At 49.4% G+C, this 23571-nt stretch overlaps 2 protein-coding genes across 7 annotated transcripts in view; one reads left to right on the plus strand and one right to left on the minus strand.

Annotated features, from left to right (window-relative positions):
• Positions 1–1348: 1348 nt before the first annotated feature.
• Positions 1349–23314, minus strand: tm2d2 (TM2 domain containing 2). Of its 3 annotated transcripts, none has more exons than XR_004410225.1 (5): positions 6119–6444; positions 4348–4435; positions 3225–3340; positions 2019–2288; positions 1349–1865 (listed from the first exon to the last, which is right to left on the minus strand). XR_004410225.1 is itself a non-coding variant. In XM_033013999.1 (5 exons), the coding sequence occupies exons 2-5, from the start codon at positions 6370–6372 to the stop codon at positions 2075–2077; spliced, it is 672 nt and encodes a 223-aa protein (XP_032869890.1). In that variant the 5' UTR covers positions 6373–6386; positions 23285–23314; the 3' UTR covers positions 1349–2074. The 3 variants fall into 3 exon arrangements, 2 of the variants coding, with proteins under 2 accessions (XP_032869890.1, XP_032869889.1); XM_033013999.1 differs by adding an exon at positions 23285–23314 and having other exon boundaries at positions 1349–2288; positions 6119–6386; XM_033013998.1 differs by having other exon boundaries at positions 1349–2288; positions 6119–6443.
• Positions 22693–23571, plus strand: part of adam9 (ADAM metallopeptidase domain 9) — an 85334-nt gene continuing 84455 nt past the window's right edge. For 3 of the 4 annotated variants that reach the window (XM_033013994.1, XM_033013995.1, XM_033013996.1), the window contains exon 1: positions 22693–23158. In XM_033013994.1, the coding sequence (XP_032869885.1) occupies positions 23092–23158 (67 nt within the window). In that variant the 5' untranslated portion in view covers positions 22693–23091. The remainder of the gene's footprint in view (positions 23159–23571) is intronic. The other variant, XM_033013997.1, reaches the window with a different exon arrangement.

A 23571-nucleotide genomic window follows, 5' to 3' on the forward strand; every position in this document is an offset into this window, starting at 1 on the left:
TTAGACCAAAGATAGACACAAAGCGGTGGAGTAACTCTGTGAGACAGGCAGCATCTCCGGAGAGAAGGAATGGATCGAGACCCTTCGCAGACTGATTCGGATTGAAGAGTTCCGCCTTGTAAAGCTGGAGGGAGGTAAGTAACAGTTGATTGTGGGGGTGGGTGGGGGAGGAGAAGTGAAGAAATAGGTAGGAATCCAGGTGTGGCACAGATGGCAGGGGTGGTGAAAGGGGGGGGGGGGTGGTTTGTGGGAGTAAAGGGGAAGGATTGTGGGAGTGAGGTTTGGTAAGAAACAAAGAAAATAGGTGCAGGAGGAGGCCACTCGGCCCTTCGAGCCATCCATTGTGATCATGGCTGATCGTCGTCAATCAATAACCCGTGCCTGCCTTCTCCCCATTTCCCTTGATTCCACTAGCCGCTAGAGCTGTAGAAACATAGAAAATAGGTACAGGAGGCCATTCGACCCTTCGAGCCAAAATTGGAGAATTCAACATTCACACCGTTGGGTTGTAAGCCACGGAGGCAGAATACGAGGTGCTGTTCCTCCAGTTTGCGTGTGGCCGCGCAATGATAATGGAGGAGGCCCAGGTCAGAAAGGGCAGAGTGGGAATGGGAAGTGGAGTTAAAATGGTCAGCAACTAGGAGATCTAGTAGGCCGCTCGGTTAGCCAAGGACTATGATAACTCCCAATTGTTAACCATTTTAACTCTCCTCCTCATTACTGACCTGTCTGTCCAGGACCTCCTCTATTGCCAGAGTGGTCACGTGTAAACTGGAGGAACAGCAGTAATGTTCAGCGCGGATATCTTACAACACAACGGTAAAATTCTCCAATTCAATATAACTCTGCCCCTCCCTCTCCCTCGGAGGAATCCCACTGTCACAGGGAGCAAGTGCAAACTCCAGATAGACAGCACCTGTAGCCAAGATCGAACCCAAGGCTCCAGCCCTGTCACACTGTGCCACAGAGAAATCAGCTTGCAGGCAGTTCTCAGGAGCAAACCTTTACATAACCCAGGGACTGTCTGTATTATGCAAACAGATCCCACACAGCACGGCAACTTTAAGACACAAACTAGTCTGAAGAAGGGTCTCAACCCATTCCTTTTCTCCAGAGATGCTGCCTGTCCCGCTTAGTTACTCCAGCATTTTGCGCCTATCTTCGGCTTAAACCAGCATCTGCAGTTCCTTCTTACACACTGCAACTTTAAAGTCAGATCTGTGACAGTAGACAATAGACAATGGGTGCAGGAGTAGGCCATTCGGCCCCTCGAGCCAGCACCGCCATTCAATGTGATCATGTAAACCATGGTAGTTAGCAAAATGAAAGCATGCTTCACACAAAGACGTTTCAAATACATTTCTTAAAAAAGTCAATATTTTATTGGATTTGTTTTTATTAAAAAATGAGGCCATACGCCCTCTGGTGGTAAACATCACGCACGTGGATTTTTATTAGTGACCTGAAAACAATATTATATCGGCTGTAGGCTTGCTCTAAATATACTGTGCATTCTTACTTCTTGCACAGCCTTTTCCACAACCTTTTTTTTGTTAATTATAGGCAGCAGCAACCACCGGTCAGAAAACATCAGATTGACAGCATTGCAGAACATAATTCCTGACCAATATTCCAGGAAGATCGGTCTTGGTGTGCGTGCATTTAAATCAAATTAAGGCGACATATACAAGCAGAGAAAAAAGTGATCACGCAATTACATTATATACAGACTTCACATCAATAATGTACACAGCCCATTGTCTTACCTATGCCCGAAGGAATGAATCAAACAGGGAAGGTGAGGAATATGATCTATGGCCTAGGAGTCATATTCACAAGATAACAAGGAATCTGATAAAGCAGTCCTTTCCCCAAGGTACACAAAATGCTGGAGAAACTCAGCAGGTGCAGCAGCATCTTTGGATCCATAGATTCTGCTGCACCCGCTGAGTTTCTCCAGCATTTTTGTGTACCTTCGATTTTCCAGCATCTGCAGTTCCTTCTTAAACACTTAAGTCCTTTCCCCAAGCCTGAGGAGGCTATGCAGAGTCCAGTGGTCAGTGTGGGTGGATCTTCAGTAGTAAGTACACCAGTTACTGCCGTCGCTGGGCATCAGGCCCCCTGTGATGAGTAGAATTAGATCCACAAACCACCATATCCCCAGCCCTCCGAGTGTCAGCAGTTTTCCAACCGCGGTGCCAGTGTGTGCCAAGCAAAACCTGTCAACTCCAAAACACCCCAGGAAGAAGGAATATAGCAGGGTTGTCACAAAGTAATGTCCAGTGTACCTGCAAGGCAACGGACACAAGAGAGTTTAGTTTAGTTTAGCTTTGAGATACAGCGGGGAAACAGACCCTTCGAGTCCGCTCCAACCAGCTATCTCCGCGCGCACACACACATTTTTCTCCACATACTAGGGATAATTTACAGTGACATCAAGCCAATTAACCTACAAACCTTATGAGGAAAGAATGGGTTGACTGGGCTTATATTCTCTGGAATGTAGAAGGATGAGAGGGAACCATATAAAAACTTATAAAATTCGTAAGGAATTGGACAGGTTAGATGCAGGAAAAATGTTTTCCATGTTGGGGGAATCCAGAACCAGGGGTCACAGTTTAAGAATAAGGGGTAGGCCATTTAGGACTGAGATGAGGAAGAAAAAAAAATTGTTGTGAATCTGCAGAATTCTCAGTGGAGGCCAATTCACTTGATGTTTTCAAGAGAGTCAGATTTAGCTCTTAGGGCTAATGGAATCAAGGCATATGGGGAGAAGGCAGGAACAGGGTACTGATTTTGGATGATCAGCCATGATCATATTGAATGGCTTTGCTAGCACGAAGGGCCGAATGGCCGACTACTACAACCTGCTGGGTATTGCCAGAAAAAGACAGAGTGCTGGAGTAACTCAACAGGTCAGGCAGCTTCTCTGGAGAACATTGATTGGTGACGTTTTGGGTCAGGACAATTCTTCAGACTGTTTCTCCAGAGATGCTGCCTTACCCGTTGAGTAACTCCAGTACTTTGCACTTATAAAAAGAAATAAAGCAGCATCTGCAGTTCCTTGTTTCCATGAGTATCTATAGAACTCTGTCAATATGAGCAGATGTTGTCAAGATGTCAGTTCTGTAAGCTTCTCGTTTACACACAGTTCAGCAACAAAATGATTCTTGTACTATTCCCATGGTAACTGAATAAAGACAAAAATCAAAGTAAGGTCTTACTTTATACACGGTACATTTCCTCGAAGGAAAGTGCGAGGACCAGCACACTCGATGTCCTTTAGTGCAGTGCAGCGGACTTGCGTATGATGCACTTCATTGTAAGCTTGCCCACCAAACTGTTGACAAAGTATAAGGTTGATTAGTCGATTTACCTTCTCTCCCCTCAGCTCCAATGACAGCAACATTTATATCTTAATAATGCAAGGGGAGCGAGAAAGAGGTGTATCAACAAGATCAAAGTAAAATAGTTCCTTCGGATCCAAAACCGCTTGAAACTTTGTAAATACTCAACAGGTGAGATAACGTTTCTGGAGAGATGTGGAGTCAGCATTTCAGGTCAGAATTGAGTGAAGTGTCCCACCCGAAACGTCGTCCGTTCATTCCTTCCACAGATGCTGCCTGACCCACCGAGTTCCTCTGGCACTTTGCTCAAGTTTCCGGCATCTGCAGTTTCTTTTGTCTCCAACTATTTCTCTCTTCATTGATGCTGCCTGACCAGCTGAGCACTTCCAGCATTCTGCTCATATTAGTGAGACTAGCTGAGCCACATTTGTCAGGCAAGATGAACAGAGTCTCTTGCCCACAGTAGGGGAATCGAGAACCAGAGAACACAGATTTAAGGTGAAGGGAGAAAGATTTAATAGGAATCTGAGGGGTAACTTTTTCACACACAGGGTAGTGGGTGTATGGAATGAGCAGCCAGAGGAGATAGTTGAGGCTGGGTCTATTGCAACGTTTAAGAAAGAATTAGACAGGTACATGGATAGGTCAGGTTTGGAAGGATGTGGGCCAAACTCAGGCAGGTGGACAAGTGTAGATGGGACATGTTGGTTGGTGTGTGCAAGTTGGGCTGAAGAGACTGCTTCCACGCTGTATCACTATACGAGGCCACATCGGGAACTCATTCAGCTCGAAGAACTCAGCGGGTCACGGAGTACCTATGGGGTGGAAGAGGGGAATTCTTGACTTTTCAGGTTGAGACCCATTATCAGGACTAGTTGGGTCTGAACCATCACAATTCCTCTCCTCTCCACAGAAGCTGGTCAACCGACGGAGTTTCTTCAGCAGTATGCATCTTGCTTCCAACTCTTGTGTCTGCTAAAGAGAAATAAAGTTTCCTTACTTTCACACAGCCATATCCTTGTTCCTGATGCGCAGTTGTGTTTCCAAGGAGGTCAACTGGGTCATCACATTCAATAAAATCATCAGGCCTGCAGGCAATACAGAGGGCAAGATGATGGGTTAAAACTACAAACCATTACTATTCAAACCAAAGACTCGCGGCTCCTGTTCAATTGATGCTAAATTATTTTTGATCTGATGAATGATCCAAACTTAAATTGTTAAGATCAAGAACCCAACAAGCCTTTGAATGAATAAAAACAGAAAATCCAAGTCATGCAGATCCTGTGGATGGAAAACTAATAACATTTCAAGTCTGGGATTGTTCATCAGAATCAGGAAAAGAGACCAAATAAGCTAATTTTAGACAGCAGAGAAGGTGATGGAGGAAAGTGGGATTTCATTTTTGATGGATATTTTATTTTGTCTGCAATTCTGTTGATGTCCCAACTGGATAGATAATCCAGAAGAGCACAGGTTACAAAGAGAGATTGGATAAATTAGATGTTTTCCCTGGAGTAGAAGATTAACGGGCAACCTGATAAAGACGATCAATAACAAGAATCTTTTTCCCATGGCAGGCGCGACTAATACAAGAGGGCCTAAGACCATAAGACATAGGAGCAGAATTAGGCCATTCAGCCCTTCAAGTCTGCTCTGCCATACAATCATGGCGGATCTACTTTTCTCATTCAAATGCATTCTGCCTTCTCCCACTAGGCTCACACTGTACCCCCACCCACAGGACAGTTGCCCCACACCGTCCCCAAACCCCGGGGCCACACTGTACCCCACAGCGTAGTTATTTCCCCACACTGTACTGTTCCAACCCACACCCCTGTGAGTCACACAGTTGTTCCACCCCAGAGTCACACTGCATCGCCACCCCCAGGACCACACTTCCCCACCCTCCGGTACACTTACCCCCCCCCCCCCCCCCCCCACGCCAGGGATATTTTCCCAACAGGGTACCCCATCCACTGGGCCACAGTTCCTCCATCCCTGTGATATTTGCCGACCTTGTATCCTCACCCCAAAATATTTGCCCCACACTATACCCCCACCCACAGGGTCACACTATACCGCCACCCCAGAATATTTGCCCCACACAGCACCAGCCCCAACCCCAGGACCACACTCAACCCCCCCCCCCGGGACTTTGCTCCCCCCTTCCCCTCCGCTCCCAGGACCACACTCATCCCCCACCCCCGGGATTTTTTCCCAACACTGAACCCCCACCCACAGGGTCATACTGCAACAGCACCCCCGGGAACACATTCTCCCCCCCCCCCCCCCCCACCCCTGGGACCACACTTTCCCCCCACCCCCAGGACCACTCCACCCCCCCCTTCCACCCACCCACAGGACCACACTTTCCCCCCACACCCTGGACCACACTTCCCCTCTCCTCCCCTCCCCCCCTCCCAGGACCACTCCTCCCCTCCCCCCCTTCCACCCACCCACCCCCAGGACCACACTTTCCCCCCACCCCTGGCACAACACTGTCCCCCCCACCCCCCAGGACCACACTTTCCCCCCACCCCCAGGACCACACTTTCCCCCCATCCCTGGCACAACACTGTCCCCCCCACCCCCAGGACCACTCCTCCCCTCCCCCCCCTTCCACCCACCCACCCCCAGGACCACACTTTTCCCCCACCCCCAGGACCACACTTTCCCCCCACCCCTGGCACAACACTGTCCCCCCACCCCCAGGACCACACTTTCCCCCACCCCCCGGGGTCACTCTGTACCCGCCCGCACTCACTCACAGGAAGTCGCAGAGCACCAGCGGGGAGCGGGGGTCGCGGTACTCCAGCACCGTGCCGTTGTTGCCGTTGTTGCCGCTGTTGCCGCTGCCGCCCTCGGCCCCCGCCTCCTCCCCGGTGCCGGTGCCGGTCTCCGGCGGGCCGGCCGTGCCGTTGTCGGGGGACGCGGATGCGGCCAGTAGCGCGGCCACAGCGGCGGCCAGGAGCAGCAGCAGCTGCGCGGCGAGCAGGAGGTGACCGGGCGCCACGGTCGCCATCCCCGGCCCAATACACTCACTCACTCTCCCTCACTCCCACACAGGCCCCGCTAGGCCGCCATCCCGCCGGATGTCCCGCCCATCGGGAGGCGGGCCACAGTTGATTGACGGCCACGTCGGCCAATCGCCTCGCATCACCCACACCTCCAGGAGGCGGGACAAACACATCGTCGGGCCCGCCCTCCGGAGGCGGGACAAGGCTGACGGACAGCTAGACCCGCCTTGGGGGCGTCGCCCGGCGGTAGGCTGACGTAAGCAGCATCCAATCACAGTACCTCCTTCTCGCAGGACCACTCGTTGATTGGTCTAGTTGCCCGCCACTCAACTGCGCCGTCAGCCTATCAATGGCTAATATGGGCGGGATTCCCAGAGATGAGGAGACAGGCACTAACATGCACCAATCAAGGTGGGGGTGAGTTGTAGTTTGTAGTTTGTAGTTTGTAAGTTTGTAAGTTTGTAAGTTTGTAAGTTTGTGAGTTTGTGAGTATTATTTTTTTAATTATTAACATTATACTTATGGGCGCCTTTCAAAGACTCTCAAAGACGCCTTACAAAATTTAATAATCAGATTACAAAATATATAAGCAGAATAAAACAAGAAACAAAAAATAGTAGGGTTGAAGTTCAAGGTTTCAAGTTCAGTTTATTGTCACATGTACCAACTAAGGTACTGTAAAGCAAAGATCTGTCCTGGGCCTCCTCCATGGCCAGAGTGAGTCCAACCGTAAATTGGAAGAGCAGCACCTCATATTTCACTTGGGCAGTTTGCACCCCAGCGGCATAGAGCTCCCGAGTCAGCCTCTTCTTATCAGAGACTTCACAATGTTAAAGTCCACAGGCCCCGCGGTTTGAGCATCGATCCCCGCCAAAGGGATCGCAAACTCCACGATGTTAAAGTCCCGCAGACTGAGGCGCCCGTTGGTCTCCAGGAAGGCCGCCATATCCACAATGTTAGGCCGCAGTGCGGACGGAGATACGATACGGAAAAAAATCACATCAAAGCCGAGGTAAGACATTGAAAAAAAGTTTCCCCCAAACCCTGCATAAAACAAACCAAGGAACACTGAAACATACTTTTTAACACATATTAAAAATAACAAAAAGATGAAAGGACAGACAGACTGTTGGCAGGGCAGCCACTGCCAGTTGTGAGTTGGCGTTGTGAGTTGTGAGTTGGGGTTGGAGTTCAAGGTTTCAAGGTCAGTCAAGGACAATTAAGGTACAGTGACATTCAAATTACCATACAGCCATATTGAACAAAAAGCAACAACATAAAAGTTAACGTAAACACCCCCAATCCATAATTCCTTGGATTCTTTCAACTTCCTTTCTTGAACAAGGAACAACGTTGGCTACCCTAAAATTCCTGAACTTACTGCGGTCTCAACCTTCACCAGGCCCCTGGATATCCAGTCCTCAGGGGATCTACGCTACCTCTGCAGAGTAGGTCCATCATTCTCCAAAGCCCTCATCCACCGCTAGATTAAAAAATGCACTGACATTATTTCAGTTGCACCCTCAATCCTTTTTTAATAGCACCAGTAATTGGGTCAGGATTAGTGGGGATTAAGGCAAGGCAGCACGTAATGCCATTTATATTGGATGACGTTGCATTGCCTCAAATTAGCACGCTTTGCTGGTTGTTTCTCTGTAGCTTAATGCAACAGAAAATATGGTACAGTTTCCACAGCAAATCCACGACACTAATCCCCCTGTCCCACTTAAGAAACCTGAACGGAAACCTCTGGAGACTTTGCACCCCACCCAAGGTTTCCGTGCGGTTCCCGGAGGTTTTTGTCAATCTCCCTACCTGCTTCCACTACCTGCAACCTCCGGCAACCACCTGCAACCTCCGGGAACCGCACGGAAACCTTGGGTGGGGCGCAAAGTCTCCGTTCAGGTTTCCTAAGTGGGACAAGGGCATAAGATTACTGCCTCGATCTTGGAAAAAAAATCTACTTGATTAATTTTACCGTCATGGCAACACAGGCTTGACCTCAGATTGAAACAATTACACTTCACTATTTTGAGTTGACTAACAAAGAATCAGTTCTTCTATAGAATAGAATAGAATAGAATAGTTTCTTTATTGTCATTGTAACATGAACCATGTACAACGAAATTGTAAAATGTCAGCCAGTCAGTGCACCATTCAAACATTTCTAAAAGCTAACGATACATACAAGGTAAAATATTTTAAAAAAGATAAACAACTAACATAAATATCATGAAAATAGCACGCATAAACACCCAGCCCTACATCCTTCTGTCGATTTCACAGTCTCTTAGTATGTATCGCCCCTGCGTTCCTTGGCGGCTACATTTAGTGCCTTTATAGCAGTGGGGTAAAAACTTTTTGAGTCTGTTTGTCCTTGTCCTTGTAGATCTGTACCGTCTGCCTGACGGTAACAGTTCAAACAGGGAGTGTCCGGGGTGGGAAATGTCCTTTATAATACTCTGGGATTTTTTGATGCAGCGGGAACTGTGTAAGTCCTCCAAGGTAAGGAGAGGGCAGCCGACAATCCTCTGGGCGTTGTCAATGGCCCTCTGGAGCGCTTTCCTCTGAGCCGCTGTGCAGCTGGTGTACCATACGCATACACAGTATGTTAGGATGTTCTCAATGGAGCACCGATAAAAGGACAGCAGCAGTCTCTGAGTGATGTTATTCTTCCTGAGCACCCTCAGGAAGTGCAGTCTCTGCTGGACCTTTTTCAGCAGCGCAGAGGTGTTCACGCTCCACGTCAGGTCCTCCTCAATATGGATTCCCAGGAAGCGGAAATCCGCCACCCTCTCCACACAGTCCCCTCTGATAATTAATGGTACCATGTCCATTTTATTCTTTCTGAAGTCTATTATTATTTCCTTTGTCTTTAAGGTGTTGAGGAGCAGGTTATTTTCTCCACACCACACTGTCAGCTGCTCCGCCTCATCCCGGTAGGCGTACTCGTCCCCCCCGGAGATGAGTCCCACCACCGTAGTGTCATCCGCAAATTTGACAATGGTGTTGCTGTGGTGGGCGGGGGTGCAGTCATGTGTGTAGATGGTGTAGAGCAGGGGGCTCAGCACGCAGCCCTGTGGAGAGCCGGTACTGAGGCTGAGGGCCGTGGATGTGTGATGGCCCACTCTGACTCTCTGGCTGCGAGCTGACAGGAAGCTATTTATCCACATGCAGGTGGAGTGTGGAAGTCCCAAGTCCCCCAGTTTGTCCACCAGTTTGTGGGGAAGGATGGTATTAAAGGCAGAGCTGTAGTCCACAAAGAGCATCCGCACGTAGCTCCCCCGCTGCTCCAGGTGGGACAGTGCAGCATGGAGAGCTGTGGCTACAGCGTCCTCTGTGGATCTATTCGCTCTGTACGCAAACTGGTGGGGGTCAAAGCTTCGGGGCAGGAGTGATGTGATATGACCCCGGACCAGTTTTTCAAAACACTTCATCACCACTGGTGTGAGTGCGACTGGCCGGTAGTCGTTGAGGCTGGAAATGTGGGGTTTTTTGGGCAAGGGGACTATGGTTGCGGACTTCAGACAGGGTGGAACAGTGGACTGGGCCAGAGACTGGTTGAAAATCCTCGTACAGACTCCAGCCAGCTGGTCAGCGCAGCGCAGTCCTTCATTATAGTCCCCATCACTGAGTGGGGGAGGTGGGCAGGATAAGAGGGAAACCGTTTCTCAGTCACTTCCTGGCGAGGATGCGACTATTCTCCGAGTCGCGTCTTTGCCCCCTCCCCTCACGGCTTACCAACTGGATTGGCGCGGCCTTTCCTGCCGGAGACCGACCAGAGCTTCAGCGGCGGCGCAGCACTGTATTCATCGCGGAGTGGACGATGCCTTACCTGGGATCGTGGAGCTGTGGTTTGCGGGGCGTCCAGCCGTGGGCGGCACTGACTTCACCATCACAGAGTCACTTTGGTGCCCTCCCTCACAGTGGGAAACTTTGAATCCGCTGTGTGGGGATGTTCATTTTAAAGTCTACCGTGTGTAGTGTTCTTTTTTTTATTCGTATGGCTGCATGGTAACCCAAATTTCACTGTACCAATTGGTGCATGTGACAGTAAAAGTGAACTTGAACTTGAACTTGAAAGTGAGAACAGGTCAGATTCAAGATTCTTATAGACGTGACCCCTTCCCTCTACTTTTCCGAAGCATACTTTCTCACCTCTTTAGTTTTGTTGAGTTTATCGTCACGTGTACCGAGGTACGGTGAAAGCTTTTGTCGCCTGCTAACCAGTCAGCGGAAAGACAATACATGATTACAATCTTGCCATCCACAGCATACAGATAAATGCTGGTGTTGGAGGTTTAGAAGAGTGGAGCGATTGTAATGGGCGCTATTGGTCCAGAAACGCTGAGGCCCTGTACAAGATGGGACAGAGCCGGCTGTACTTTTTCAGAAGACTCCGCTCTTTCAATGTCTCCAGTAAGATGCTGCAGATGTTCTATCAATCGGTGGGAGCCAGTGCCATCTTCTTCGCTGCTGTGTACTGGGGCACGCGGACGTCAATAGGATTAACAAACTCATCAGGAAGGCCGGCTCCGTCCTGGGGGCGGAGTTGGAGTTGGATTCACGGGAGGTGGTCTTGGAGGGGACGATGCTCCTCAAGCTGCGGAGCATCCTGGACAATACAGCTCACCCCCTCCATGACACTCTGGTCAACCTGAGGAGCATCTTCAGCAACAGACTGGTTCCACCAAGATACAGGACAGAATGCCACAGGAGATCCTTCTTCCCTGTGGCTAACAAACTACAATCCCCCCCTTCTGTCGTGGGGTAAACTGAGACTGACTCCTCTCCCCAATCCTTTCCACTCGTCAATTTAATTTCACGTTTCATGTATCTTGTGTTTTATGACTGTCGGCTGATAAATTTCCCTCCTGGAATAAATAACTTTCTATCGTATCTTATCTTGGGAGGAAGATCTTCCAGCATTTATCCCATAGCCTTCTCTGCCTGAATGATCCTCATCTCGCCACTCAATGACTCTGCTTCCACCATTCCTTCCTGCATTGTAGTTCATCTTCCCTCAGATCCCCTTGAAAAATCTCTTGCCCCTTACCTGGAATACCTAGATGTCCTCTAGTTTAATCTGTCTCTGATACAGGTAAAGCTTCCTGCAGTTATAGGGTCATACAACATGGCAGCACGGTGGCGTAGCGATAGAGCTACTGCCTTTACAGCGCCAAACACCCAAGTTCAATCCTGCCTACGGGCACTGTCTGTACGGAGTTTGTACGTTCTCCCCATGACCTGTGTGGGTTTTCTCTGAGACCTTCGGTTTCCTCCCACACTCCAAACACGTGCAGGTTTGTAGGTTAATTGGCTTGGTATGTTTAGAAAATTGTCCCTAGTGTGTGTAGGATAGTGTTAGTGTGCGGGGATCGCTGGTCAGTCAGCGTGGATTTTTGTAGGCAGAGATTGATAGGTTCTTGATTAGCAAATAGGCAACGTTTCAAGCCAAAACCCTTCTTCAGACTGAAGTCTGAAGAAGTGTTTTGGCCCGAAACGTTGCCTATTTCCTTCGCTCCATAGATGCTGCTGCACCCGCTGAGTTTCCCCAGCACTTTTGTCTACCTTCGATTTTCCAGCATCTGCAGTTCCTTCTTAAACCCTAGGTTCTTGATTAGTAAGGTCGACAAAGGTTATGCAGAGAAGGCAGGAGAATAGCGTCGAGAAGGAAAGATAGATCGGTCATGAATGAATGGCGGAGTAGACTAGATGGACTGAATGGTCTCCATCTGCTCCTATGACGTATGGATTTAGGAAACCGGAGAACCCAGATGAAATCCGCGAGGCCACAGGGATAACATTCAAACTCCACACAGACATGACCCAAGGTCAGGGTTGAGCACGGGTCTCCGGCGCTGTGAGGCAGTGACTCTACCAGCTGCGCCACCGTGCCGCCCTTCAATTTTCAGGTGTGGGAACTGATTGTTGGAATGATTACCAAAGTTGGGGCTGCTATCAATGAGAGACCTGGAGGATATGGTTTTTAATTTGTGAAATTGTGGAATGATTTGGATGTGGAAGTCAAGCAAAGCGCAAACATTACTCAGTTTAAGAAGAAGTGCAAAAAAATTATTTTCCAGAGGTATAAGAATGAGGAAGGGCTGTGATGATAGTCAAATTTTAGTTTATTGACAGTGTGGTATTTGCATTGTACATAGAATTTGGAAAAATGTTTATAAGCTGTATATATGTATGTTTGCACGCGTGCATATGCGTGTGTATATGTATGTATGTATGTGGCTTATGTATGGATATCTGTATGTATATGTTTGTGTTTCTTCTTAGCCCCCCCCCCCCCCCTCGGTCATGGCTGACCATGGGTTCTCCAGGGTTGGAGGATGCCAGTGCATGACTTTGTTTAAGTAAGTAAGTAAGTATGTAAGTTTATTGGCCAAGTATTCACATACAAGGAATTTGCCTTGGTGCTCCACCCACAAGTAACAACATGACATACAGTGACAGTTACCAATAACTCAGAAAACACTAAACATTAATAATAATAAAACATTAATGATAAAACACCATTGATCAAGAATGTGAGGTAACATGGGGAGACTGGTGCATAGACAACCAACCCAACGGTCCTTGACAGATCTGGGTCAGGATCCAGTGGCATGGAGTCCAAGACGAGCGGAGACCCTTTTCTGCTGCAATCTTCATCCGCCTTCCCAGCCGTTGTGACGCTCCACTAAGGTTAGCCATCGTCCTCTGCCTGTTCCACCGTTGAGGTCTTGGTTGGATTGCTCCTTGTCAGAGACCTCCCCCCCTCGATCTTACCGCCATGGGTGACCCTACCAGGAACATAGCTCCAGACGCCATCGCTCTCAGGTTCTCAGGACCCCACAAGCTTCTCCACCACGACAAGGTGACAATCGACGGAGAATTGTGTATGTGTAAATATATATGGATATGAGATAAATTTTGTGAATGAATTGATGAGTAGCGAAGAAGGGGTAGGAATAAATAAGTGTATACTTCCTCCTTCTCCTTTTCGAACATGTAAGATTTAATTTGTGACGTTTATGAGAAGTTATTCAATGTGTATAGGCTTATTAGGAGCGACAGATGGCACAATGGGCTAAGTGTTCGGCTGGCGACCGGAAGGTAGCCGGTTCGAATCCCGCTTGGAGTGCATACTGTCGTTGTGTCCTTGGGCAAGACACTTCACCCACCTTTGCCTGTGTGTGAATGTGTGTGAGTGATTGGTGGTGGTCGGAGGGGCCGTAGGCGCAGATTAGCAGCCACGCTTCCGTCAGTCTGCCCCAGGGCAGCTGTGGCTACAGAAGTAGCTCACCACCACCGAGTGTGACTGAGGAGTGAATGAATAATGCGATGTAAAGCGCCTTGAGTATTAGAAAGGCGCTATATAAATCCCATCCATTATTATTATTATTATTATTATTATTGTTCATTTCATTCTTTTGTTATTTTGCTTTGTTTTTAGCTTTTTATATTTTACATGTACAAAATAAAATATATACTACTACTGCTACTAATCTTTAAACCGAATAATTACGCTGAGTGTGTGCAGAGAGAGCTGGTCATTACTCTTTGGTTGTCGTTCCCATCTGCCGTGCCAACATGCCCCACCTGTTTAAGTACAGAAGGTCACATCGTCTAGCTGTCGTATATCATTCGGTTGGTGCCAGAGACTTGAAAGCTTGTGCACAGCCTGTTGTTGGTGACACATTAACACATCCGGGCCTACACAATGTAGACTGATAAGCCCGCTACACAAATAGTGCACTGATAACAATGCAATTGAGCTAAAAAGCCTAAAGAAACAGCTCATAGAATTGGACTGAGTCATAGAGTGATACAGTGTGGAAACAGGCCCTTCGGCCCAACTTACCCATGCTGGTCAACATCTCCCAGCTACACTAGTCCCACCTGCCTGTGCTTCATCCATATCCCTCCAAACCTGTCCTATCCATGTACCTGTCTAATTGTTTCTTAAACATTGGGATAGTCCCAGCCTCAACTACCTCCTCTGGCAGCTTGTTCCATACACCCACCACTCTTTGTGTGAAAAAGTTACCCCTCAGATTCCTATTAAATTTTTTCCCCTTCACCTTGAACCTATGTCCTCTGGTCCTTGATTCCCCTACTCTGGGCAAGAGAGTCTGTGCATCTACCCGATCTATTGCTCTCATGATGTGATATACAAAGGGTGAGGAACATGGAGACATGCAGATTTGTAGGTTAATTGGACTGTGATTAAGAGGAGCAGATGAGAAAGGTGGATAATGTAGAACTGGTGAACGGGTGATCGATGGTCGTCATAGACTCGGTGGGCTGAAGGGTCTGTTTCCACGCTGTATCTCTGTAATTTCTGAGCTAAGAGAGACTGCAAATGGCCCCTGAAACAGCCCATGAATCAGAGAGTACTCTGTCACCGAGCTGTTTGGGATAAACCGTGACTAGGACACTTGCCATCATTCTCATTCACTGTAAGGTAACAACTCTACCGCTGCGCCACCGTGACTGTAGCAGACTGGATTTAAGGCGTTCCATAACTGGCCTCTCAAAGCGTTTAATGATGGTGGAAGTCTCTTGGTGCTGGTTGGTGAGTTCTGGCGATGAGGGATTTTGTCCGACAAGCTGGGCAGTCTGCTCCGGGGACCACGCCACAGGATCCATGGAGTGCCTGCAGGATGTTCCATAGAAACATAGAAAATGGGAGGTAGGCAAAATTTCTGGAGAAACTCAGCGGGTGCGGCAGCGTCTATGGATAGATGCTGCCGCACCCGCTGAGTTTCTCCAGCAATTTTGTCTACCTTCAATTTTCCAGCATCTGCAGTTCCTTATTGAACATAGAAAATGGGTGCAGGAGTAGGCCATTCGGCCCTTCGAGCCAGCGCCGCCATTCAACATGATCATGGCTGATCAGTGCCCCGTTCCTGCCATCTCCCTTGATCCGTGCTGACCACCGCCCGCTGGACCTGTGGTCAAGGGCTTTGGACCGGAGGAAGGTTTCCGCGAAGGACAGGGGGTTGCGGAAATGTCCAGCTCACTGGCACACCGACAGCATTGGATACCGACTACAGAATCTGGTTTCAGGTGCTGGCAGCTTGTTTGTCACAACCCACCTCGAAACGAACGCTTCACCTTTCTCCCCGGAGGAGGAAAGCACGTCGCAGGTGGCAAATTAATTAAAACCTTGGCAACCAGGACACCGACAACGAGTCTGAAGAACAAAGCAACAAGTCAGCAGAGCCTCCCTGTAGCTCCATCCCACCTTCACCTCCAGGGAGCACGAACACAGGAGCTGCTTTAATGCTGAAACATAAACTACTGCAATCGCATTTTTTTTGTTGTCTCGTGGGCATTTGTTCAGGGCGACTTGTTTCCACCCTCCCTCTGTGGAGTCAATGATGCCTTTGTCTGAGAAACTGCAGATGCTGGCTGCAGAAATACACCCAAGGTAGGCACAAAATGCTGGCGTAACTCAGCGGGACAGGCAGCATCTCTGAAGAGAAGGAATGGGTAACGTTTTGGGTCAAGACGGGTGGTGTGAAGTCTGAAGAAGGTCTGAAACGTCACCCATTCCTTCTCTCCAGAGATGCTGCCTGTCCTGCTGAGTTATGTCTATTGCCAGACAAGGTAGCTGAGGTAGGTACTATAACAGCATTTGAAAGACACTTGGACACGTACATGGGTAGGGGAGGTTCAGAGGGATATGGTCCAAATGGGAGTAGCTTAAATGGGACATCTTGGTCAGCATGGACGAGTGGGGCCGAAGGGCCTGTTTCCGTGCTTTATGACTCTACATGGAAATCCCGAATCACGTGGGCAGTTCCGTTGGGAACACTTACATGTTCTGTATGAAACTGTTGGCGAAATGCAGCAAAATAACGTCGCAGTTGGAACGATCCGATAGAGGAGGCACTCTAACAATATTTAAGACATTTGAACAGGTACTTGGATTGGGAAGGTTTAGAGGGATATGGGCTCAATGTGGGGACATGGGACTAGCTTGGATGGGCATCTTGGTTGGCATGGACAAGGTGGGCCAAATGGCCTGTGTCAATACTGTATGGCTCTGTAACTCTAAATCCCAAGATGCATTCTGAAGTGTTACATCTTGGGGTCCATATCCATAACTCCCTGAAAGTGGCAACACAAGTAGAGAGAGTGGCAAATAGGCATCCGGTATGCTTGCCTTAATAGGTTGGGGTTTTGAGTATAAGAGTCAGGAAGTCATGATGCAGATTTATAGGAATTTTTTTAGGTGGCATGTTTTGTGTGCAGTTTTGGTTGCCCCATTGCTGGAAGGGCGTTGAGGCTATGGAAAGGGTGCAGAGGTTTACCTGAACGATGCCTGGATTAGTGGTATGAGCTAAAGGCAGAGGTGTTCTCTGGAACACTGGAGTACGGGGCAAGTTTTAATTTTACACAGAGGGTGCCTGGAACGAGCTGCCGGGGGTGGTGGTTGAAGCAGGTATGATGGTGGGATTTAAAACACTACACGGATATGCAGGGAATGGAGGGACGTGTATTATGAACAGGCAGATAAGCGATGGTCTTGGTATCATGTCCGGCACAGACCCTGTGGGCCGAAGGGCCTGTTCTTGAGTTGAACTGATCTGTGTCAATGTTCCAAGTGATTAAACTGATGGTGTTTTCCAAAATGGTTCCTCTAGTTAGACAGAATGGGAGGAGGATATTCTCGTCATGTTTCCAACTCTTGTTGAGTTAATCCTCTTAATTCATTCAGTGCCATATCAAATATCAATGTGGAAAGAATGTACCATCTGTTTGAATAATCTGTTCTTGACGGCGATCACGGACACTTTTATTTAAATCAAAAAATGTATTCAATTATTAAAAATAAAATTTACAATACAATATTGAACAGAACCCACCACCGTAATGCAAGACAAACAAATATACTAAATAGACTTCTATACAACTATGTTACAATCCTTGTCAAGGATGCATTCCACCCCCCGCGGTGCCCAGCTGTCCGTCATAGCCACTGTTGGGGGTGCCTTCTGAACTTTTTTTTAGCACAAACCCATCGATGCACAGCGGTAGAGTTGCTGCCTCACAGCGCCAGAGACCGGCGTTCGATCTTGACCACGGGTGCTGTCTGTACGCAGTTTGTCTGGAGTGGGTCGTCTTAACGTTAATTTTTCATCTGCCTGCCAGCACCTGTTTGCAAGACTGAGAGAGAACCTCTTCCTCAGCAGTGATGGTGACAGAGGGAAGCATTGAAGGGGAGTTGTGCACAAAGATCTTCTGCCCTTGTGCCCGGGTCTCTCTGTCTCAGCAGGTTGAAGGCATCATATTTAATAAGTAGACACAAAATGCTGGAGTAACTCATCTCCTTGTGCTGCCTGACCCGCGGAGTAATGCCCCTGTCCCACTTAGGAAACCTGAACGGAAACCTCTGGAGACTGCGCCCCACCCAAGGTTTCCGTGCGGTTCCCGGAGGTTTTTGTCAGTCTCCCTACCGGCAACCACTTGCAACCTCCGGGAACCGCACGGAAACCTTGTGTGGGGCGCAAAGTCTCCAAAGGTTTCCGTTCAGATTTCTTAAGTGGGACAGGGGCATTACTCCAAAGAGAATTGTTGCCTGACCCGCAGTGGTAGAGTTAGAGAGATAGAGTGGTACAGAGCCTGGGGCCCGGGTTCGCTCCCGATTACGAGTGCTTGTCTGTACGGAGTTTGTACATTCTCCCCGTGACCTGAGTGGGTATTCTATGGAATCTCCGGTTTCCTCCCACACTCCAAAGACGTGCAGGTTTGTAGGCTAACTAGCTTTGGTAAAATTGTAAATAGTCCCTAGTGTGTGTAAGATAGTGTAAGTTTGCGGGGATCGCTGTTGGTGCGGACTCGGTGGGCCAAAGGACCTGCTTCCACGCTGTATCTCTAAATTACACTAAACTAGGCCGAGGAGGCCAAGTCAATGGATATTTTTAAGGCAGAGATAGATAGATTCTAGATTAGTACGGGTGTCAGACGTTATGGGGAGAGGGCAGGAGAATGGGGTTGCGAGGGAGAGATAGGTCAGCCATGATTGAATGGCAGAGTAGATTTGATGGGCCGAATGGCCTAATTCTGCTCCTATCACATGATATTTATTAAACTAAAAGCTGAACATTGCTTGAACATCTGAAGCTGGCATTAATAAATTATTCAAAAGGGAACTGCAGATGCTGGAATATCGAAGGTACACAAACTTGCTGGAGGAACTCAGCGGGTGCAGCAGCATCTATGGAGCGAAGGAAATAGGCGACGTTTCGGGCCGAAACCCTTCCTCAGACTGATGGGGGGTGGGGAAAGAAAGAAGGAAAAAGGGAGGAGGAGGAGCCCGAGGGCGGGCGGATGGGAGGGTGGGAGGAGACAGCTAGAGGGTGAAGGAAGGGGAGGGGACAGCACAGGCTAGCCAAATTGGGGGAACTCAATGTTGATGCCATAAGGGCGCAAGGACCCCAGACGGAATATGAGGTGCTGTTCCTCCAATTTCCGCTGTTGCTCACTCTGGCAATGGAGGAGACCCAGGACAGAGAGGTCGGATTGGGAATGGGAGGGGGAGTTGAAGTGCTGAGCCACCGGGAGGTCAAGTAGGTTAAGGCGGACTGAGCGGAGGTGTTCGGCGAAACGGTCGCCCAACCTACGCTTGGTCTCACCGATGTAAATAAGCTGACATCTAGAGCAGCGGATGCAGTAGATGAGGTTGGAGGAGATACAGGTGAACCTTTGTCGCACCTGGAACGACTGCTTGGGACCTTGAATGGGACGCAAGAAATGCAACACCTGTCCCTTCACCTCCCCCCTCGACCCGCAAGAAATGCAACACCTGTCCCTTCACCTCCCCCCTCGACTCCATTCAAGGTCCCAAGCAGTCGTTCCAGGTGCGACAAAGGTTCACCTGTATCTCCTCCAACCTCATCTACTGCATCCGCTGCTCTAGATGTCAGCTTATTTACATCGGTGAGACCAAGCGTAGGTTGGGCGACCGTTTCGCCGAACACCTCCGCTCAGTCCGCCTTAACCTACTTGACCTCCCAGTGGCTCAGCACTTCAACTCCCCCTCCCATTCCCAATCCGACCTCTCTGTCCTGGGTCTCCTCCATTGCCAGAGTGAGCAACAGCGGAAATTGGAGGAACAGCACCTCATATTCCGTCTGGGGTCCTTGCGCCCTTATGGCATCAACATTGAGTTCCCCCAATTTGGCTAGCCTGTGCTGTCCCCTCCCCTTCCTTCACCCTCTAGCTGTCTCCTCCCACCCTCCCATCCGCCCGCCCTCGGGCTCCTCCTCCTCCCTTTTTCCTTCTTTCTTTCCCCACCCCCCATCAGTCTGAGGAAGGGTTTCGGCCCGAAACGTCGCCTATTTCCTTCGCTCCATAGATGCTGCTGCACCCGCTGAGTTCCTCCAGCAAGTTTGTGTACCATTAATAAATTAGTTGGCTTTTGCGACCACTTTCCAGGAAATTCAATCCACACCAAAATGGAAAATATTGGATAACGTGCAAAATAAATAGAAAATGGAAAATTAAAAAAAAACACAGGCATGAGCTGCACAGTATTTGGGACACAGAATTGCTTAACACTTGATATTAATCTCTTTCTGAATAAAAATCTCAGACAAATTGGAACTGCTCCTGCCATCTTAAATATTTATGTCCTCCATCATTGGTGTATCATGGGTGCAGAGTTTGCCTGCTATAAAATACACAGCTTTTAGTTTTAGAGATATGTTGTGGAAACAGGCCCTTCGGCCCATCGAGTATGCACTGACCAGTGATCACCCGTACACTAGTTCTATCCTACACGCCAGGGACAATTTACCAAAGCCAATTAACCTACAAACCTGCATGTCTTTGGAATGTTGGGGGAAACCGGAGCACCCGGAGAAAACATCACGCGGTCGCAGGGAGAACGTGCAAACTCCGTATAAACACATCAGCCGTAGTCAGGATTGAACCTGGGTCTCTGGCGATGGAAGACACCAACTCAACAATGTGCCACTGTGCCGCCCTCTCTGTATGGTCTTTATATTTAGAGACAGTTTAGTTGAGAGTATTGTCACGTGGATCGAAGTACAGTGAAAAGCTTTTTGTTGCATACTAACCAGTCAGTGCAAAGACTATACATGATTACAGTCATGCCGTCCACAGTGGGTGGGTGGGGGCTGAGGAGTTATGTTTACAATGAAAGAGAGATAAAATGCTGACTGAGTCCAATGATCACCCGTACATTAGTTCTATCCTACTTCCTAGGATAAATTTAGAAAAATATATCAAATGCTGAAATATAAACCTAATGTTTAGATAAGTGTATCCCAAAAGCAATAGACAGTATGTTATACATTTTTTTAATACAATATAGTTCCTTACTCATCCAGAAGAAATCAAAGTGAAAAACTATTTCTTTACATTTTCCTCACATATTCACTGGTGTCTTGTAAATGCCTTCACACAAGTACGGACATACAAATGTTAGTTCCCCTCGCTTGGCCCTTCCACTAAACCTGGTTCCACATTTTGAACCAGTGACTCTCAATTTAACAAAAAAGCTCTTTATATAAATAAATACCTTTCCTCCTGTTGAGTCATAGAGTGATATCGTGTAGAAACGGGCCCTTCGGCCAAACTTGCCCACAAAGGCCAACATGTCCCAGCTGCACTAGTCCCACCTGCCTGCGCTTGGTCCATATCCCTCCAAACCTGTCCCATCCATGTACCTGCATAACCATTTGTTAAACAATAGGATAGTCCCAGCCTCAACTACCTCATCTGGCAGCCTGTTCTATACACCCACCACTCTGTGTGAAAAAAGTTGCCCCTCAGATTCCTATTCAATCTTTTCCCCTTCACCTTGAACGTATGTCCTCTGGTCCTCGATTCCCCTGCTCTGGGCAAGAGACTCTGTGCATCTACCCTATCTATTCCTTTCATGATTTTGTACACCTCTATAAGATCATCCCTCATCCTCCTGCGCTCCAAGGAATAGAGACTCAACCTCTCCCTATAACTCACACCCTCCAGTCCTGGCAACATCCTCGTAAAAATCATTCAGTTTCTTTTGGAAATCGCGATAAATTGTCCCTCTGGCAAAATGAAATCACAAACTGCTGGAGTAACTCGGTGCATCAGGCAGCATCTCTGGAAGACATAGATAGGCGACGTTTCGAGATTGGACCCCTTCTTCAGCTGCCACAGTTGCCAGAAATCTGAAATAAACAGAGAGTGTTGGAAATTAACAGCAGGCCAACTTCCACCTGTGAAGTATTCATGTTACAATGGTGCACTCTGTTTCTCTCTCCGCAGATGCTGCCTGACCTGCTGAGTGCTTCCAGTATTCACAGCGGTTATTTTGCATTGGTGCTTCCACTGTTGACAATTCAAAATTGATTATGCAGGAAGGAACCACAGATGCCGGTTTAAACTGAAGATCGACACAAACTCAGTGGGCCAGAGAGCATCTCTGGTGAAAAGGAATAGGCGATGTTTTGGGTCAAGACCCTTCTTCAGATTGAGAGTCAGGGGAAATGGAAACGAGAGATATACAGATAAAGAGAAAATTGATTGACTGAAATGGGCCCAACGAATCCACGCCGACCATCGATCTATGTTCTATGTTATCCTACTTTTTCATCCACACCCTACACATTAGGGCAATTTAGACAGGCCAATTAACCTACAAACCTACATGTTTTGGGGGTGTGAGAGGAAAACTGGGCAACCTGAGGGAAACAGGGAGAACCTGCAAACTCCACACAGGCAGCACATGTGAGGCAACGGCTATACCCGCTGGGCCTTTGCGTCTCCGTTAAGTTCAGTAGGTCGGGCAGCAATAGATACACAATGTGTAGGGTCAAAGCTAAAGGCCTGTCCCTCGTACCCCCACCCCCTACACTCCCCACCCTCTCCCATCCACCCCTGTACACCCCCACCCCACCCTCTCATCCACCCTTACTCTACACCCCACCTACCTCCCCATAGCCTCCTACCCCTCCCACTCGCTCCCCGTACCCCTTCATCCACTCCCCTTTGCCCCTTGTGTTACTCCTTCTCTCTGCCCCTTGCCTCTACCCCTTCTCCTAGTCCTACCCCCACCACTCCCTTTCCCCTCCCTCTCCCCACTCCTCTGCCTCCCCCCTCTCCTCCCAACCCCCTCTCCCATCTTCCCCTTCTCCCTTTGCCCCTCTCCTCCCAACCCCCTCTCCCATCTTCCCCTTGCCCCTCTCCCCCTTGCCCCTCTCCTCCTTCCCACTCTCCCCACTTCTCCCAACTCCCACTCTCTCCCTCTCCCCCCTTTCTCCCCTATCCCGATCCCTTGCCCCTCTCTCCCCACCCTCCCCTCTCCCACACACAGTCCACTCCCCGCTCCTACCCCGCCCGGTGGGCCGGCGCTGGGGCTGAATGCTCGGAGCGCCGGGCTGGGCTGGGCTGGGCTGGGCTGCGCTGATCTGGGCCGATCCGATCAGATCACTCATGAATGGGAGCGGGGGTCTGGAGGCTGGGACGCCGGCGTGAGAGAGAGTGAGCGTGTGAGAGAGGAAGAAAGAGTGAGGAAGTGTTGGTGTGTGTCGGCGCCGCCGCTGCTGCTGGAGCCGGAGCTGTAGCCGGACCCAGAGCCGGAGCTGTAGCCGGACCCAGAGCCGGAGCCGCAGCGCAGGTCGGTCCCGTCTCTGCCCCCGGGAGGAGGCCGGTCCGCGGCTGCCACACAGGGATACAACGGGACGCTCCGATCCGCTCCGACAACCATGGCTGGAGGTTTAGCCACGGCTTCCACAGTCACCGCGCTCCTGTATCTGCTGACTGCGGCCTCGGGTGAGTGGACACGGCCTCGCCGCCTCTCTTGTCCTCCCTCTTAATCCCTCTTTCACCCACTCTCTCCCTCTCTCTTGTCCTCCCTCTGAGTCCCTCTCTCACCCACTCTCTTACCCACTCCGTCCCTCCCTCTCTCTCTCTCTCTCCCTCTCTCTCTCTCCCTCCCTCTCTCTCCCCCTCTCCCCCCCTCCCTCTCCCTCCCCCCCTCCCCCCCCCCCTCTCTCCCTCCTCTCCCCTCCCCCCCCTCCCTCCCCCTCTCCTCTCCCCCCCTCCCCCTCTCCCCCCTCCCTCCCCCTCTCCCCCCCTCCCTCTCCTCCCTCTCCCTCCCCCCTCCCTCTCCCCCTCCCTCCCCCCTCTCCCTCCCCCCTCTCTCTCTCCCCCCCTCCCTCTCTCTCCCCCCTCTCTCCCCCCTC

Source organism: Amblyraja radiata, chromosome 39, assembly GCF_010909765.2.
Source record: "Amblyraja radiata isolate CabotCenter1 chromosome 39, sAmbRad1.1.pri, whole genome shotgun sequence".
Classification (NCBI taxonomy): Eukaryota; Metazoa; Chordata; class Chondrichthyes; order Rajiformes; family Rajidae; genus Amblyraja; species Amblyraja radiata.